The following is an 18,690-nucleotide window of genomic DNA, read 5'->3' on the forward strand; positions in this document are numbered from 1 at the left end:
CCCAAGGAACATTCATATACACTAACCAGAGTTCCAAACTTGGATTGCCCTGCAAGCACCAGCAGAGCCCCAGAAGCTGCAGGACTGCTCCCAGCTTTAACGCACATGGAGCACTTATGCTTTCAAACTTTCCAGATATTGGGGGTACAGAGAGAAATAAAACATGAGCTCTGTGTTTCTCTCCTCCAAGTTCTCACAAACTAACAAGAGAATGAGACATGAACATAAATAATCATTACACACTGTGATGTATATGAGAGGTACGAACAGAACACTCTGGAGGCTGGGGCAGAGGGCTGTAGACAAAGGCATTACAGAAGACGTTTGAGTTGAACCTTGAAAGAAGAATAAGAACATTCAAGGTAGAAGGAATTTTGTAACTGCAAAGGCTCATCAATATGATGTAGTTTCAGGAAGACTTCCAATGAACTTCATATAGTGGTGATATTGTGTCATATGAGTCATCATGCTGTGTACGTGAAGAATAAAGCTTTACCTTCAGGGAGCTTCTAATGTAACAATAATTCTTTTTTTTTCACTTTTTTATATTTTTAATTATAGTTAATTTACAATATCTTGTTAGTTTCAGGTATACAGCATAGTGATTCAGTTATGCATATATTTTTTTTTCCAATTCTTTTCCCTTATCAAAATATTGAGTATAGTTTCCTATGTTATACAGTAGGTCCTTGTTGATTATCTATTTTATATATAGTAGTGTGCGTATGTTAATCCCAACCTCCTAATTTATCCCTCCCCCTCCCCCTCCCCCCGCTTTCCCCTTTGGTAACCATAAGTTTGTTTTCTATATCTGTGAGTCTCTCTGTTTTGTAAATAAGTTCATTTGTATCATTTTTTTTCTAGATTCCACATATAAGTGATATAATATAATATTTGTCTTTCTCTGTCTGACTAGTATGATAATCCCTAGGTCTATCCTGGTTGTTGTAAGTGGCATTATTTCATTCTTTTTATGGTTAAGTAATAATCCATTGTATGTATATATATATATATATATATATATATATATATATATATATATATATATATATATATATATATACTACATTTTCTTCACCCATTCATCTGTTGATGGACATTTAGGTTGCTTCCATGTCTTGGCTATTGCAAATAATGTTGCTCTGAACATTGGGGTGCATATACATTTTCAAATTAGAGTTTTTGTATTTTCTGGATATATACCCAGGAGTGGGATTGCTGGATCATATGGTTATAATTCTTTATTTTGGTAAACCATAAACATTTTACAAGCATTACACACATTCTCTTATGTTATCCCCACAATAACTCTGCAAGGTTGGTCTTATTCTACCCATTTTTGAGATGAAGAAATTTATTAACTGAAAAGTAATTAAAAACAAGTGTGTGTTATCATGGTAATGGGTCCACAGTAGTTCCAGCTCACAGAGAAATTCACAACTGTTGTGGTCAGTTGTGAACCTAGACCAGAACACCATGTTTTTCTTTCACTCTTCCTGCTCTGACAAGGTGACTATAGGGTGGCAGAATATGCCACCCCAAAATATGCCACTTCTGGCATAAGGATTATTTTGAGCTGAAGGCAGTTGAGAAGAAGCGGATATAAGAAAAGTTCTCTGTAATCCTCCTATTTGCCTAAAAGCAGGACATAAATTTACAAAGGTATCCCCTCTCCCTTCTCTACCAGGAAGGAAAAAATTAATCACCAGAGATAAGTTAGGTTCTTATCAGCCTGGAGAAGGCACCAGGGGGATCCACATAACAAACTTTACTAATTAGCCTTTATCTACCATTAGTTCCCCATATATTTGCCTTCCTACAATTTACTGCCCTAGAAGCTCAAAGTCCTTCTCCTTTGTCTTGTCATGTTTCTAAAAATGCAGTTAATGTTCCTTCGCTAAGGTGCTATATAAGCCCAAATTCTGCCAACCTTTTGAGTTACTCATCTCTGAGTATTCCCATGTGTAAGTGTGAAACACATGCAAATAAATCTGTTTGCTGTTCTCTTGTTAATCTGTCTTTTGTTTGTCCAATTTACAGAGCTCCAGCCAGAAAACCCAGGAGAGTAGCGCAGAAAAAAAAAATTCCCCTCCCCTGAAAGTACTCCACCTCTGTTCAGCGGACAAATCCAGAACTTTTGGATGGTGGGTTGTCCAGAGACAACAGATTACTGAGGGCGAGTTGATCTCAAGAAGAGTGTGGTATTGACACCCTCCACGTCCTGGTCCTTCCTTCTACTCCCTGGTTCCACTCTGATGATTCTGCGGCCTCCAGACCTTCCTCTCATGTACCAATCACCCTTTTGCTATGTTCTCCTCATGGTCTGAGTCTCAGACTTATATGGTGTTTACAAGCAAGCATCTGAAACTGCTTGCGTGGGTGTTTGATTAGAGTCTGGGAGTGCCCCTGGGTTGAAGTGAAGGTAAGACAGAGGGAAAGGGAAATATCAGGTTAATATTCAAAATAACCTCTTCATTTGTGTTGCAGCCTACAGAGGAAATTGGAGATCAGAAAAGGAACCGCTAATTTAAACTTAGGAAATGTGCCAAGACCAGAGCTGGGCTGGGATGGAAAAGAGGCATTTGGAAAGGAGAAAGAAGCTTATAAGTCTGAGGACTGGATGGGACCTGAGAGATCTTGGGAGTCTGTCCTCCTGTCACCTTTGCATCTTGACCTGGTGGGAAGAGACACGTAAGCAAAGATCCAGTTTGGACCAAATGGAGCCCTGAGAGGAGGCCAACCTAACAAAAGATGTCATTAATGTCAGGAAATGGTGGGAGAACAGGAGGACTCAGAGAAATATAAATCTGTGAATAATGAGAATTTCCTTTGATAAACAGAGCCAGTGTTAAAATTTTATTAAGTACATAATTCTTGTCCATTAAAGCGTCCAATCTCTTAATGACCTGGGAGACCCTAGGGGAACAAATTGTTCTTAAGAATGTACTATTTTTTTGAACAGCTGATATTCATTGTATCCTCCTACTCACAAGCACATTAGAGTTAGTGGGACTTAAACTGCTCTCTCTTCGAGGGGAAGCTACCTCTTGGTTGTAAATTACACATCTTTGATTGAACATCAAATCTGCTAGACCACTAGCAAACTATTGAGAAAATTAATATTCCACCAGAATATACTATCATTTAAATCTGTAAACATACTTTGAGTTCTGGGGAAGAACAGCCATAAACAAACTCTTGGTGTGGAATTAAGTCAAGTCAGTAAACCACTCTTAGTTTAGTGCAGGAGCTGGCAAACTTGAGATCCCTAAGGCCAAATCTGTGTGCCACCTGTTTTTGTAAATAAAGTTACATTGGAACACAACCATGTCCAATCATTTATGTATCGTCTGTAACTACTTTCCTGTTACAATCGCAGAGTCCAGTAGTTGTGAAAGAGACTGGATGGCTTGCAAAGCATAAAATATTTACTACCTGGCCCTTTACCAAAGAGTTTACCAGCTCCTGGTGAGTCGTAGATTTGTTGATTGCAATATGTGATTAGGAATACATCCCGATCCTACCTATTTTCCTCTCCCCAATAAACATTTATTGAGCACCTATTCTGTAATAGGCAGTGAAATAAATAGACACTGCAGGGAGAGGGGTACAAGGATGAAAAAGAGAAGGTTCCAGCCAGGAAAACTCTAAAGGCTGAGAAACATGAGTTATTTCAAATTGTGTGCTAAGTACTGAGATAGAAATATGTGCTGATATTATGAAGGCAAAAAAGGAGGAGAACTTACCAGAAACTAGAGAAGGAACTCTGGAGACATCAGACCTCAGCCAAATGACAAAGGATGAGTAGAAGTTAGCCAGTGAACGGGCTAAAAGGAAACAGATGGCACAAGAGCCTATTGTGACCATCAAAAGCCAAAATTTGTCTCTTTGCATTTCTGCTGTAACAATCTTTACTGAGATAATAGATACCTCAGGCTGGAAGTGGGTGGGAGGGGTCTTGTACATTTCATAGTTTGCATAGCTGACATCATAATGACTACTTAAAGACTAATGAAGAGGAAAGAAAGAATGAAAAGCTTTAATATTAAACTTGTGTAAAAAGAAGCTCTTGTCTCCACAAAACTCTAGTTTTATTTTTAAAAGCCACTTAGAACTTATTGATAAATAATTCTACTTGCAAAAAGTATAAACAGCATATTTTTTTAATGTGCAAAAGTCTGGACAACATCCACTGTTGTAACAGAGTACGAAATAAAACTTCTTCTACCTCATTTTTGCCCAAGCCCCCAAAACCAATTCAATAGGTGGCACAAAACCTCTAGAAGAAATTCTTTGTAAACTTGTCTACATGGTATGAATTGGAGAGAACAAAGCAGGTCCTAAGCACCAAAAGTATCTCTTCCACCAGCCACCATAGTGCCTTAAATTCTGGTCATTAGAGTCACTCCTGTGGATTAACACAGTAAATTTCCAAAGGCCGTTTACTGTTCAGGTGTGTACATTTGGTACCCAAGAGGTATCACACACAAATGTCTTTTCTTTCACCAAAAACACTAGCGGGAATTTTTTTTTTTTTCTGATTAGCAAATGAAAAGGAAAACCTAAGACAAAAGACACACAAATCCTGCCAGGGTTTAGGAGGCTAGAAAGATCTGTAGCTTGAGATACTGCATTGGAAGATGTAAATGGATTATACATTATAGAAAAGGACCAGAGTACAAATAGGAAGCATAAAGACTGAGGGCTTGTTTTTCCATATGGAGTGTCTGTGAATACGTGTCTGTGTGTTTGTGCTTCTGTGTCTCTGTGTTTGGCAGGGGTAGAGGTTACAGAGGGAAGGAAGGCGGGTAAATATATCCTAAGCCTAGTGAAGGTATTTCCACATATTAGTGTACAACATGGACTATTTGGAGGTGATTCAGGGTTAACAAGAGATGAATATTAGTATTTTTCCATTTTGAACATCATACGCTAAGGGTTAGGAAAAGTTTTTTTATGCATTTATAGTTCTTGCTCTTTATAAATCATGTACCCCATCATTTTGGGATTGCTTCCACCAAATGCCCTTTAATTCTCTCCATTTCGTGAGGGTTAGCACAGTGTGTCATTTCTCAAGTCCTAAAGAGAAGTGTTAAATTATCTGTGCATGAGTCACCGAGAAGTGACTCAAAACTCATCTACCCCACATTCTTCCAGCTTCTCTACAGGAGGTGTAAGGAGATTAATAAGGATGTCTTTGCATGTTTGTCCTACCTCCCCATGGGAGAGTGGGAAGAGTGTTTTTCTCTCTTTCTCAAGCTGTCTTAGTCAGTTCTGGCTGCTATAACAAAAATACTGTAGACTGGGTGGCTTAAATAGCACATATTTATTTCTCACAGTTCTGGAGGCTTGGAAGTCCTAGATTAAGGTGCCAGGCAATTCAGTTCCTGGTGAGAGCTCTCCTCCTAGTTATGTGGTAGACAAAGAGACAGGAACCAAACTCATTTGTGTCTCTTTTTTTTCAGGCATTAATCCCATCAAAGGACCCCACCTTAATGACTTAATCACCTTCCAAGGGCCCCACCTCCTAATACCATCACAATGAGGATTAGAGCTTCAACAAGATGAATTTGGGGAAGACACATTTAGTCCATAGCACACAAAAGAACCAGTTATAGAGACAGGGGTGTCTTGCAGGAGGGATTATGACATCTCACCACCACTACTCTCTCCCCACTGAACCCCACCCCCCGACAGCTGATGCCAACTAAGTTGGAGAAACTCCTGGACCCCGCAATGGCATGGGTCCTGAGTGGAGTTTCTCAGGGAAAAATGAACTAGAGTTTCCTGGATTTGTGGGGAGGGATACAGGTGCCTGACTCTCACCTGTCAACATCTAATGAGAGGCTGGGCTAGGGCTCCCTCCTAAGCAAAGTGAAGAGAGGGCCCACACCTGCAGACTCCATCTGGAGCCAGGTGAGGAGTGTTCTATGGGTTAAATGGTCATTCTGGAAGGTAACCATCTTGAGAAGTCTTGAGTGGACCCTATGAAGGGAGACTGCTTGACAGAGCGAAGAAACCTTTGTAGAAGAGGCTGTGGGAGGAGCTCCATCAGAGGAGGTAGCTAAGCACAGCTCATAAGCAGTCATCCAGACACGGGGTTTACTTCGTAACCGGAAGGTCTTGAACTCAAAGCCAGAGAACGAGGCAGCGCGCGAGGGCCCTTTGGGCATTCTCACAAACCACTGCAGGAGAGAAAGTGTTGAGTGTGCATTTGGGCCTCTGTCCCCAGAGGGCCCAAGACACCAAACTGCAGCAGTGGCAGCAAGCTAAGCTTTGCCTATCCTCTGGCACTCCCCACCCTCCTGCATCCTACCCTGGAGGCATGAGGAACAGCCGGTAGTCAGCGAAAGTGGAGGTGGAGGGAGTAAAGAAGCAGACCACACAGCCCTGCCCCACATGCAGACCTCCAGGCCCAACAGACCTGAGCTAAGGTTGGGGGGGAAGGGGGAGGGGGGTTGAAAGAAGATTATTTTCTACTTTGCCTCCTGAAAAGTCCAGCCCATTCAAAACGGGTTCTATATCCAAAGCACAATTATCAAGCAATGGGACTGGTCCCCTTACGTGGTGTATAAACCAATCCGGAAGGAAAGGCCCAAGGAAGATGATGTTTAAACACCATTAGCGTTCCATTTAAAGCAAGGAAAGAACTCGCAGGGAGCCAACCACTGCTGCTAGTTCATTTTCTGAGGTCTTTACTGGGTGGCCAGTAAGCAGTGTACACATCTGAAAACGGAGTCTCTTAATTAGTCTAATTTCAAATTTTAAATGCCAGCCAGAAAAGGATAAAATATACCAAAGGTCTTGGTAAAGTCGTTCAAAAGTAGTATAAAGAGAAGCAGAAGATGGAAGAGTTATGGTAGCAGCAGTGATTTCCCAGCACCAGGCTCATGTGATTTTCAATGTACTCAGATTTTCCTCCGTCCTTTTTCTGGACACCAGTAAAGCCTTCCCCAGAGACTACCGGTGTGAGGGTGTCTTGGACTTTATGTCAAGCACTCCTATCATTTGTATAGCATCATCTAATGGACCACTTATGTTACTATTTCCAAGAATATAACTCTAAACAATGGTTCTACAAATATTATGAAATTTGTTCTCATCTGAGGTACAAAAGGGCTTTTTTCCTACATATCAATACATCAACTAGAGAATAGCATTAAAAACTTAAAATGTTGCTGTAAATTTTAATTTAACAAAGGAAAGAAAATATTCCTAGGGCTGCATTGTTCAACATATTACATGTAGCTATTTAAATTTGAATTAACTAAAGTTTAAAAAATTAAATAAAATTCAACTACCATATGACCTAGCAATTCCACTTCTGGGTATTTATCCAAAGGAAATGAAATAACAGTCTCAAAAAGATATCTGCACCCTTGTGTTCAATTGCAGTGTTGTTCATAATAGCCAAGACATGGATCAGTAAATAAATGGGAAAGGAAGATGTGAGATAGATAGATAGATAGATAGATGTATATACATATAGATATAATATACACAATAAAATATTATTCAGCAATAAAAAAGGAGGAAATCCTGCCATTTACCACAACACGGATGGACCTTGAGGGCATTACGCTAAGTGAAATAAGACAGAGGAAGGCAAATACTATATGACTGTAGGATCTTAAAAAAAATTTTATATGTGGAATCTTAAAAAAAAAAAACAAACTCATACATACAGAGAACAGACTTGCAGCTACCAGAGGCAGAATGTGGGAGGGGTAGGCAAAATGGGTGAAGGTGGTCGAAAGGTACAAACTTTTAGTTTTAAGATAAATAAGTCCTGGGGATGTAAGGTATGGCATGGTGACTATAGTTAACAATACTGTATTGTGCACATCTCAAAGTTACTAAGAGAGTAGATCTTGAAGTTCCTATTGTAAAAAAAAAAAATTGTAACTATGCAGTGATGGATGCTAACTCGATTTATTGTGGTAATCATTTATATATATATCTCACATCATTATGTTATACACCTAAAACTAACACAGCGTTACATGTCAATTATATTTCAATTTAAAGAAATAAATTTTTAAAATTTAAATAATCTTTCGGTCGCACAAGTCATGTTTCAAGTGTTCACAAGCCACATGTGGCTAGTGGCTACCACATTGGACTGTGTAGATATGGAACATTTTCATCATTACAGAAGGTTCTATTGGACAATGCTATTTTAGAGTTTCAGAGCCAATCATTTTTGACACTGAGAAAACACTCCTTTCTCCTCTGCCTGACTAGATTCTTAATATCTTAATCTTCAGTGAATTGAGATTTTATAAAGTATGAAGGTACATGATATCAGAAGCTTGTAAGAACAGAATATTATTTCTTATTTTAGAGACAGGCCAAGTTCCCTTGATAACTCTATTTTTAAACAGCCTTACTAAGGCCAAAAGACATGTAGAAATCCAAAGTTGCAAAACTTTTTCCTAGAAGCCTGAATGCCTTTCAGATTGCTTACAAACCATAAAAATTCAGCACTGGGAGATTTAAAATGTTGAATTAATAACCTCATGCATTCAGCTTTTTCTCAGACGTTTTCATGGCTTCTCTACTAAGCATACAATGCACTTCTTTGTATTACATTCTTTTCCCATATTTGTAATTTTCAATTCCCTTTTGCATGATACATATTTTAATGTATTAAGGCTACATTATTTGCTGATGTGGATAGATATTCATGCGAATATTACAGAAAAGAGAACTTTCAGGAACATTTTTGGAATTCTGTCATCTTAGAGTCTGATAAAACTAGAGACTTTTTATTTGCTTGGAACAAGAAAAATTATGAGTTTTGACTATTTTAAAGTTCATTATACAGCTCTTCTTCTCCACCAAAGAACAAGCTGAAGAAATCTTTGTCAGAGTCTAAATTTTTCTCTAATTACTTCCTCTGGAAAGACTTGGAAGGTTGGGTCATCAAAAACAACATTCGTTGTCTAGGGAAGACATGTTCAAATCTCAGAAATTTTATCTACTATTTAGCCAGAATATGTTATTTAATCTGTCTAGAGTGGGAAAATCTGTGTTTAACCTATAAAGTCTCATTATGATTTTTTTTAAACTGTCAACAGATTATAGGGAGACTGAAAAGACATAGCTTCTTTATAAGCAATATGGCCGCCAACACAGAGTAACACCTCCATGTTCTCCTGGAGCACTGAAGCCCACAGGGAAACAACCTGGATAGAGAATTCTACATACGTACTTGTGTGATGTTTACTGCGGCTACCACTGCACAGTTCTGGCGCCAGACTTCTGAAAATAAATTATTGTGATGAAGAATGTTATTTTTCACATATGCAGAATTTTTTTTTAACTCTTAGGAACCTTTTTTAAATGGAAAGGGATCATTCATACACCCCCCCGACCCGCATTTCTTACAGTTAAAGAAAGACAGAGAGACTGAGTTTGGAAAACTAACGGGCAATATTCAACAATTTGCAAAACGTTTATTAATTTCTAAAGTTTACTGCAGTCCTCTTAGTGTTATCCCAGACCCAGCATGGGTTTATATAAAATAAACTACCAATGATATTAGAATCCAGAGGAAGGAAAGAGTATCAAAGATTTGGATTGAAATGAACGGTCAAGGTTTTGAATTTCCAGGAAGGGAAGCATTGCAATGAATTCTAGATGGAGTAGGCAGGGAGAGAAGGAGGTGACAGGAATGAGCTAACTTCTGTCAGGAAGAGTAATAATGCAAAATGCTGTCATCAGTGATTTCAGACTTTAGAGTGCACAGGAATCACATCTTTCCAAAATGTAGCTTTTAATAAAATAAGTCTGGATTAGAGCCTGAGATTCTGCATTTCTAACAGACTCCCAGGTAATCCAATGCTTTGCTTCCATAGACCACATTTTGAGTAACAAAACTGTGATAGATTCAACTACCACAATCACTAAATAACTCACATTTATATTGATGCTTTGTTGTCTAAGATCGGCTTTCATATGTTTTACTTCATTTGATTCTAAATGAATGAAACAGGATTCTGTGAGTATCTGCTCTTATACATCACCTCAAATCTTCTACATTGCCTTTCCCAAACTGAATGTGATTAGCTATGCCGGCAATAAAAATGCTCCACACTCAAAGAAGCTTGAAAAATGTTGAGTTAAACACAGTTAGATAAATTCCTTTACTACAAGCCTTTCAGAGCCTTTAACACAGATGTACACTATGAATCTTCAAGAAAGAGAATTGATCACACATAATGCTTTCTTCATAGTAAAGCTATTAATACTTCCTGGAGTAGCTTCCCTATGCTGTGAATAATGAGGTTTTGAATACAAGTTCGGAGGTCTCATTGGTTCTTAAGTTCATAGATGCTACTTTGCTCAGTGCAAGTGGTGACCTATACTTACATGAAAGTCGCTGATAAGAGAGTTTTCAAAGATGACCAAAGCATCAGGTTAGAAATAATGATCACCTTTGGGCCAGTCAGGGCAATCTTTGCAATCAATCAGATGAGGTTGAGCAGAGAGCGACTTCTGTAGAAAACACTGGAAAGAGCATGATGCTGAGAATGTACAGAAGACATGTTACAGAATTAGGATGTTACCATTTCATACGGTACAACATAGCTATAACCTGTTAAGAAATGATAGTAGCAAACAGAACAGACCAGTCTTCTGTGTACCAAACAGAAATGGACCGACTCATGAAAAGTAAGACATGAAGTGCCCAACCCAGGCATATGGTTTAAACAGAAGTTTTCCAATTGTGCTGCATAGTGCCTTGTAATCATTGCCTTTGCAAGTGAAGACTAAGAGCAAATGCTTTGCAGCATGAGATTTGGGAAGTCTGATCTCACCCCTGCCCACTATGATGACTGGGTAAGAAGCTTCTAACTATATAAAATATGTGAAACCCAAAGCTTCAAGAAATACTTCTCTGATGTTTACTTGGACTGGTCATGTTGAAATAAATGGTAGATCGAGGGTTTGCCTACAACAAGTGGACACAGGGTGCTGATGGGCCACTTCCTTCAGTGAATTCTGAGTAAGCGAATAATGAACTTCTTCCTTTTAACATAAAAAATGAAAAGGGCTTCAACCAAACTGGCTTTATCTTTTATGCGTATGTAGAATTTTATGCTTTCAAACTTCAGGAGGAAGTAGCAAATATACTCTCATGACAGCTAATGAGGCTCCCTGATATCAAAGTCTCATCTCATATGGAACTAGAATGTGATGATTCTCAACATTTAACTGCATCAGAATCACCTGGAAAACTTGTTAAACACAGATTACTGCAGCCCACCCTAGAGTTTCTGATTCAGCAGGACTGTGATAGGGCCTGAGAATTTGAATTTATAACAAGATCTCAGGTGACGCTGCTCTGCTGGTCCAAGACCCACACTTTGAAGAAGACTGCTGGAATGGAAGGAGCCTTAGTGATCACCGGGGCCATCCCCTCTACCTTACAGATGCAGAGTCTGAGGAACACAGAAGAACTTAGCACCCAAGCTGGGGCCAGAAACCATTCCCTTGACCACAAGTCATGTGTGCCATCCCTGCAGTATACCCAGATCTCCGCTGCTTCAGTCATGTCCAGTTTCTCAGAATGTCATACAGCTCCCCTCTACACTCTCCTCCTCTCCATTCCTGTATCAGGAAAAACTGTGAAAGACTTTGATGTGGACAAAAAATTACTGGGTGTCCTGTTCATCTACCTTTCTAGTCTGTCTGCCTTTTAATGTCTTTCAGCTATTTTATGACTCTAAAAGTTGTAGAAAACTGATAATAAGGCAAATGATTCTTGTCTGTAAAAATGCAAGTGAACTGGGCCTTGTGAAATAAAATTGATCATTGTGTTATTAACCAGATATGCCTCTATTTGTAAAACTATTTCAGCATTCTCAGTTGCCTGTGTGTATATGTATGTGTGTGTGTGTGTGTGTGTGTGTGTGTGTGTGTTTCTTTTAATTCTCTCTTGATTTTGTAACACCTTACTGGGTCTCACATTAAGTAATGAGTTAAGTAAAATCACTGACATGTGCTCATTTCATGTTTGTATGATTTGTGTATCACAATTTTATTTTTTTTTTTAATTATCTTTTAACATCCTAAAAAGGGGGAGTCTTCTTGCATGACAGATTAAGGATCTTCAAAAATCAGCTCCTTCATAGAAGCAATAAAGGCAGTGGCAAAAATTGTCCAAATCAACTTTTTCCGGAAGTCTGGAAATTAACTAAAGGATTGCAAAGTTCCAAGGAGTGTTTATCAAGAAAAATCGTTGAATTTTGGTAAGAACAGCTAGCTGCTTTGTGGCATTTTAACTTGACCTAATCCCATCTTCCTCTCCCCATCTCCATGGTAGCCTTGAAAACAAAAGACATCACAACTATGGTAGTTGTGCAAACTAGCAGTCTAGTAACCACTGGAGAGGGTAGAATGGATTTAGAACTTCCCAAAAGCCCTGTAGTTGTTAAGATTTGACCAGTGCTGCAGCTCACTGAAAATCCCCATTCTCAGGGCTTATCTTTATTTGACCTGACTCAGAACATGCTCTGTGCCAACAGCCCCATCTCTAGGGAATTTGCTGGAAAAAAAAAAATCAGTGACAATTGTTTAATATTGCAGCTGCCTGGGATGATGTTACTGGGCAGAGTTAACCAAAACACTTAAAAAGAACAACTGGGGAATGAGAGGTCCATGCAGGACTTTTAAAAGCTCATGCATATTCTTAGGAATCTAGAAGACCATCATAGGGCTATGTGTTTGCACAGGAAAGACCAAAGAAAGTTCTAAACTCTCATTGTTAGCTTGCCTTGATGCTCTGCACAAACAGAAAGTAAAGGCTAAGGTAGAGTTGTAAACTGCCTGCAGGATCATTGAAGATATACCCCAACACACATATAGCCAATCAACAAAAGCTGGGAGAGTTACTGGTTCAAAGCATTTATGAGAATCTCTTCTAATCATTAGCTGAGACTTCAATGGCCACACATGACAAAGAACACAGACTTAATAGAATTAGTCCAGGAAAGTCACAAACAAATGAATAAACAAACAGCAACAATAACAACAAAAACAAAAACAGCAACAACAACAAATCCTGGGGACAAGACAGTGTCTGATTGTCAGAGTCACAGCAATACATTATTTTATATGTCCAGATTTCAACAACAACAAAAATGAGATACACAAAGAAATACAAATGCATAGCCCATCCAAAAAAATAAATAAATAATCAGTCAATTCTCCCTGACAAAGTCCAGATTTGGACTTACTAACCAAAGACTTTAAGATGAATTTTTTAGTTCATCTAGTGAACTAAAGGAAACCATGTCTAAAGAATTAAACGAAAGTATAATAATTCAAAAATACAATTAAGAAGACAATTCCATTTAAAAGAGTATAAAATATAAAGTATTTAGGAATAAGTTTTTTTAAGGCATAAAACTTGTACTGAAAATCTATAAAACATCATTGAAAGAAATTAATATCTAAATAAATGCAAAGATATCCCATATTCATGGATCAGAAGACTCTATCCTTAGGATGGCAATATTCCACTAATTGATCTATAAATTCAACTCAATCCCTATCAAAATCCCATCTTCTCTTTTTTGCAGAAATTGACAAGCTGATTCTAAAATTTACATGGAAATTCATGGAAACTGAAATACACAAAGCAATCTTGAAAAAGATGAAGAAAGTTGTAAGATTTAGACTTCCCAGTTTCAAAACTTACTACAACATTACAGTAATTTAGACAATGTGGTGCTCGTGTAAGGGTAGACATATAGATTAATGGAACAAAACTGAGTTCAGAAATAAACACTTACATTGATGGTCAATTGGTTTTCAGCAAGACAATTCAATTGATAAACAATAATCCTTTCAACAAATGATGCTGAAACAACTGGATGCAAAAGAATAAAATTGAACCCCTACCTAAACACCATATATAAAAATTAACATAAACTTGACCATGACATTGGGTTAGGCAGTGGTTTTTTAGATATGACACTAAAAGCACAAGCAACAAAAGAAAAAATAGATTAATTCAATTTCATAAAAAGTAAAACCTTTTTGTGGTTTTACTTTACAGTAAAAGAAGTGAAAAGACAGCCCACAGAATTACAGAAAATATTTGTAAATCATATTATATATCTGATAAAGGGCTTATATCTAGAATAAAAACAAAACAAAACTCTTACAACTCAACAATAAAAAGAACCCAAAGAAAAAAGGAGGAAGAATTTCCTCCTTGTAAATGATACTCATGAAAAGATACTCACTATTAGTCATTAGGAAAATGCAAATCAAAATCACAATTCGGTACCACTTCATACCCACTAGATGGCTGTAATCAAAAAGACCAGTAAGAACTATTGAGAAGGATGTGGAAAAGTTGAAACTGTCAGACATTGCTGGAGGGAATGTAAAATGATGCAGCCACATTGGAAAGCAGTTTGGTAGTTCCTCAAAAAGTTAAACATAAAGTTGACCCAGCAATTCCTAGGTATATACCAATTCCTACTCCTACCCAAGAGAACTGAAAACATAGGTTCCCCCCAAAATTTATAAATTAATACCCATAACAGCATTTTCATAATAGCTAAAAGTGGAAACAACTCAAATGTCCATCAACTGTTGAATAGATAAAATGTGGTATATCCATGTAATGGAATATTATTCAGCATGAAGTACTGATACATGTGACAACATGGATGAAACAATATTTTTCTAAGTGAAAAAAACAGATTCAAAAGGCCACATATTATATGATTCCTTTTATATGAAATGTCCAGAATGAGCAAATCCATGGAAACAGGAAGTAGATTAGTGGTTGCCAAGGGTTGAAAAAAGGGGAGTGACAGCTAATGAGTACAAGGTTTCTTTTGGGGGTAGTAAAAACATTTTGAAATTGAATAGTGGTGATAGTTGCACGACTCTGTGAATATACTGAAAATCACTGAATTGTACACCTTATTTTTTCCAGGTTTATTGAGATATAATTAACATATAGGATTGTTTAAATTCAGGGTGTACAGTGTCATGATTTGATACAACTATGTACTGTGAAATGATCACCACAGTAGGCTTAGTTAACACCTCCATCACCTCATATAATTTTCATTTCTTTTTGGTGATGAGAACACTTAGATATACTCTCTTAACGACTTACAAGCATATAATATGATACTGTTAACTATAATCACCGTATTGTACATTAGATTCCCCAAAACTTATTTATTTTATAACTGAAAGTTTGTACCCTTTGACCAAAATCTCCCCATTCCCCACCCTCTGCCCCTGACAACCATTCTACTCTCTGTTTCTATGAGTTTGATTTTTTATTTTTAGATTCCACATATAAGTGAGATCACACATATTTCAAGGTCCATCCATGTGGTCACAAATGGCAAGATTTCCTCCCTTCTCTGGATAAATAATACTATATATTACAGCTTCTTTATTCATTTATCTGTAGACAAACACTTGTTTCCATATCTTGGCTATTATGAATAATGCTGCAACGAGCGTGGAAGTGCATATATCTCTTCAAGATCCTGATTTCATTTCCTTTGGCTATATGCCCAGAAGTGGGATAGATGGATCATATGATAGTTCTATTTTTAATTTTTTGAGGAACCTCCATACTATTTTGCATAGTAACTGCACCAATTTACATTCCCCCTAACAGTGCAGAGGGATTCCCTTTTCTCCACATCCTTGCTAATATCTTGTGTCTTTTGATAATAGCCACTCTAACTTGTGTGAAGTGATACCTCATGGTGGTTTTGAGTTGTATTTCCCTGATGATTAGTGATGTTGAGCGTCTTTTCATGACACTCTTTGGAAAAATGTCTATTCGGTTCCTCTGCCTATTTTTTTTTTTTTTTTTTTTTTGGCTATTGAGTTGTATGAATTCCTTGTATATTTTTATATGAATCCCTTATCAGATATATGGTTTGCAAATATTTTCTCCTATTCTATAGGTTGCCTTTTTATTTTGTTGAACCTGTCCCTGTTAACCAAACTGGAACACTGAATGTATCTTCCCCACAGAAATAATACTACACGTACTTCAGCCACTTGGCAGTAGGATATGCTTGGTGGGCTAACCCAGGAGTCCTCCTAACAATCTTAGAGGATATGTAAGAAACAGAAACTGCATTCCCACTTCCAAACAACCAGTTTATAAATAAACGTTTAGATCAAACTCATTCTTCTGTTCTTCAGCCAAAGATTTTTTATGTCTGTCCTTCTTTCTGTTTGTAAGCAAACTGATGCTGCAGTTCTACAGGAAACTCCTGAATATATGTTCTGAAAACTTACCTCCTGTGACCCAGGACCTTGGCCAGAGAGAGCGCAAGAGGAAGATGGAGCAGGGGTTTTCCTGAGGGTGTGGCAATAGTAATGACTCATGCTGCTTCCTTATTCTAACATTTTCCATCAGTGGGGTGGAGAAAGCCCAGTCAGGCCTGGGGGAAGCCATCTTTATTTAGAGGGTGCCCTTTGTATCATGACTGCTTTTTGTTTTCCTTTTGCCACAATGCAAAGCAGGGAAATTAAAATGCAGAACAAGATAGAGTTTAAGATGACAAGAAGAGTCATCTGTTAAATAAATGCAACATACACTAAAATTAATTCCCTAGTGTATGCAAAAAAGAAAGGCAAACTCAGCATATTTGTGTTTTGTGTGTAGTCAGGTACTAAATGACTCTTGAATCATACAAAGCCAATAAAGAGAAAAGAGACCAAGAGGAAAAAAGAAGAGAGAGGAGTGCAAAGAAGAGGATAAGTGTGAACATAAATTAGCTTTCCCATGTGGGTAGTCTAGATAGTATCTCAGTTCCCCAAACGATGTTTGTTTTGTAATTTCACTGCATTACTCTTTCAGATGTTTTCTCTCTGGATGGCTAGAAGTCCACAGTTCCAGACTCTAAATCTGTCTGTTAAAGTAAAGCACTCATGTCCTTTCTAGGTCTCTCCACTCATAAAAAGAGGAATAATTGAGGTTTTTATACCTTGAGAGATTTCTCAAAGTATTGCACATAGATTAAACATAGCAATTATATAATGCTATCCATAGCTTAAAACTGAGGGGAAAGAAGCCAAGTTGTTGAAGAAACCAGAGCCAAAAAAGGATTGCTGTTTGTTTCATTGAACCATACTGGTTTTGAAATACTGTAACTCAGATCATTCAGTGAAAGAAATATGTTTGCTTAAAACTTTTTCTTCTTTATTAAAAAGAGAGACAGAGTAAGGAAGGCATGAATTGTTGTTCCATAAAACAGGTATAATTATACCCACTGTATGTGATGTTATAAAAATTAAATTTTAAAAATTATAGGTAAAAAACTACAGATAAAACAGTGTCTGGCACATGTATCGGTAAGACTTGTCTGTCATAGTTTTTACTTTTATTGTTCTTACTCGTTATTATTATAGAGGTGGATCTGAGAGTGACAGAGTGCCTGCAGTAAATGGATGACTGATCCAAATCATTCAGAATGCTTGTGTTGTATCTCATGGACCATGTACAGAAAATAGAATGATATTTCAGTTTGTATTTGAAAGTATAATTAGTTGATACCAGACCCTCAAAAGAATCCTTAATTTTCATGTTATTATCCAAAATGAATTTCAGTGCCAAATTCCTGTATGTGAATCTTTGACCCCCCAATAATTAACTGTATTCACTAGCTAATTTCTGAATCTTGAATTATTTATAAATACAAAGATGTAAGATGCACCAAAAGCACCTTTTAAAGAAAAAATATGAGAAAAAAATGTGAAAGATTTTGAACTTTACTAAGTGTCCTGTCCAACTCATACATCTGGGTTATCTAGGCCTTTGTTTGCCTCTAACTAGGCTATTTCACAACCTTTTAGATACAGAAGTTAACTTAGAGAAAATTAATTGTAGTGTAAGTAATGCCTGTCCATAAAAATGCAAATTGTGTTCCTGTGGATATTGACCAGTTTTACCAATTTTGCATCTATTTATAAATTCACATTCTTTACCTGACTATAAATGGGTGCTTCTCTTTTGCACTGGTTGCAGAAGCTATTGGTCTCTCTTTAATTCCTGAGTTAAATATTTGATACATGTACATTTTATATTGAATGAAAGTCATGATTTTATCCTCATTGAAAATTTATCCTTTAATAAGTATAAGCTTCAAACTTATATGACTCTCTGAGGAACACATCTGAAATTCAAACAAGTTACCTCCCTTGCAAACTGTCTAGCCAAGGCCAGAATTATCTTCTTGTGGTTCCTGAACAGTCATTGTTAGAAAATCAGTAAGTCAAACATGGTTGTCTAAGCTTACTAAGTAAAGAGCAGTGCTCTGGGCATTTTTGGATAGCTTCTTCTATACACACACACACACACACACACACACACACACACACACACACCTACCTGTAAAGTTTCTAAGGCAACATACAAATAGTTTAAACAAAATGACTTCCTGGAGAGAAGATGTGGAAGCCAGATGTAAGTTAAAAGAGGACAGCAATATTTGCCCATCTCACAAGAGTTTATTCAAGGCTACTACTCTTTGATGTTTTAAATTAAAATTTAATTAATGTCTTTTGAGATAGAAAAGCATTGAAAATATTTTGTACTCACATTTTATTATTACAGTTGTATTTTTTTAATATAAGAATAGAACTCTTCAGCCTTTCTCTAGGAAATAGGTTGCTAAAACTTCA

General features: G+C 37.2%; 1 protein-coding gene and 1 long non-coding RNA gene across 5 annotated transcripts in view; one reads left to right on the plus strand and one right to left on the minus strand.

Annotated features, from left to right (window-relative positions):
* LOC309628733 overlaps positions 1-7,674 on the plus strand; it is a 29,590-nt gene extending 21,916 nt beyond the window's left edge. The window contains exon 2 of the long non-coding RNA XR_014244680.1: positions 2,488-7,674. This is a non-coding gene — a long non-coding RNA (uncharacterized lncRNA). The remainder of the gene's footprint in view (positions 1-2,487) is intronic.
* Positions 1-18,439, minus strand: part of LOC309628714 (uncharacterized protein) — a 62,909-nt gene extending 44,470 nt beyond the window's left edge. For 2 of the 4 annotated variants that reach the window (XR_014244662.1, XM_082392012.1), the window contains exons 1-3: positions 16,303-18,439; positions 10,440-10,529; positions 9,215-9,264 (exon numbers count right to left, since the gene is read on the minus strand). Coding sequence is in view for 3 of the 4 variants with exons in the window: in XM_082392012.1 (XP_082248138.1) it covers positions 9,215-9,264; positions 10,440-10,529; positions 16,303-16,462 (300 nt within the window). In the remaining variant the exon portion in view is untranslated. Of the gene's footprint in view, positions 1-1,057; positions 2,407-9,214; positions 9,265-9,921; positions 9,981-10,439; positions 10,530-16,302 lie in introns of those variants that run through there. The other 2 variants (XM_082392014.1, XM_082392013.1) reach the window with 2 other exon arrangements.
* Between the last annotated feature and the right edge of the window lie 251 nt (positions 18,440-18,690).

The sequence above is a fragment of the Balaenoptera borealis genome (assembly GCF_965194805.1).
Source record: "Balaenoptera borealis genome assembly, chromosome: 5".
Classification (NCBI taxonomy): domain Eukaryota; kingdom Metazoa; phylum Chordata; class Mammalia; order Artiodactyla; family Balaenopteridae; genus Balaenoptera; species Balaenoptera borealis.